Source organism: Mesocricetus auratus, unplaced genomic scaffold, assembly GCF_017639785.1.
Source record: "Mesocricetus auratus isolate SY011 unplaced genomic scaffold, BCM_Maur_2.0 Super-Scaffold_100691, whole genome shotgun sequence".
In the NCBI taxonomy this organism is placed as follows: Eukaryota; Metazoa; Chordata; class Mammalia; order Rodentia; family Cricetidae; genus Mesocricetus; species Mesocricetus auratus.
Window position 1 is genome coordinate 9,676,572 of NW_024429267.1, and position 1,123 is coordinate 9,677,694.

At 44.7% G+C, this 1,123-nt stretch overlaps 1 protein-coding gene across 1 annotated transcript; it reads left to right on the plus strand.

Annotated features, from left to right (window-relative positions):
- The first annotated feature begins 603 nt into the window (after nucleotides 1–603).
- Nucleotides 604–887, plus strand: LOC101840931 (cytochrome c oxidase subunit NDUFA4-like). Its single transcript, XM_040740220.1, has one exon. The coding sequence runs from the start codon at nucleotides 639–641 to the stop codon at nucleotides 885–887; it is 249 nt and encodes an 82-aa protein (XP_040596154.1). The 5' UTR covers nucleotides 604–638.
- Nucleotides 888–1,123: the final 236 nt, after the last annotated feature.

Sequence of the window (1,123 nt, forward strand, 5' to 3'; positions counted from 1 at the left end):
ATGGAAGAGCAGTCTAGGATGACTGATACCATCAACCTCAGACCTCCACATGCACACACACAAATACATACACAAAGGCACAGACACATACACACAGAAACACACATCCCACATACACATGTACACACAGATACATACATAACACACACCCATACAAAACACACACACACACACAGACATACACACCACATACACATACACACACATGCACAGAGACATACATAACATGCACTTATACAAAACATGCACACACTCATATACAGAAACACACACCACACACACACACACACACATGCACACACTCATACAAAACACACGCGCGCACACAGACATACACAAAGGCACACATACATATACACATGCATACAGACACATACATAACACACACCCATACAAAACATGCACACACACACACACAAACATACACAACACACACATATACAAAATATACACACATGTACACATAGACACATACATAACACACCCATATACAACATACACACACACACACACACACACACACACACACACACACACACTTGACAATAGAACAAGAAGGAGCCAGGTTGCCGAAGCTGCCTGGTGTGTGTCGTGTGCTCATTCCGCTGTCTCCGTGGAGGTAGTCCTCTGCCGCAAACATGCTCCATCAGATCCTCGGGCAAGCCAAGAAGCATCCCAGCTTGATCCCTCTCTTCGTGTTTATTGGAGCAGGAGGTACGGGAGCAGCACTGTATGTGATGCACCTGGCATTGCTCAACCCAGATGTCAGCTGGAACAGGAAAAATAACCCAGAGCCTTGGAACAAACTCGGTCCCAATGAACAATACAAGTTCTACTCAGTGAGTGCGGACTACAGCAAACTGAAGACAGAGGGCCCCGACCTCTAACCCATGAAGTCCTCATGAAACTGCTCACAGTGAAGGTCTCCCAGAAGCCATCCGCACAATTTTCCACTTAACCAGGAAGTACTCCTCTGAATGCATGAATCATGCCGGGTTTTTTGGAGTATATTACACTGATGAATAAATCTCTGAAACTTGAAAGAAAATAGAACAAGAAGAAAATCCACAATATAATCGAGAGAGGAAGAACTTCACCTCATGTCCTCCTCATGTGGTTCATG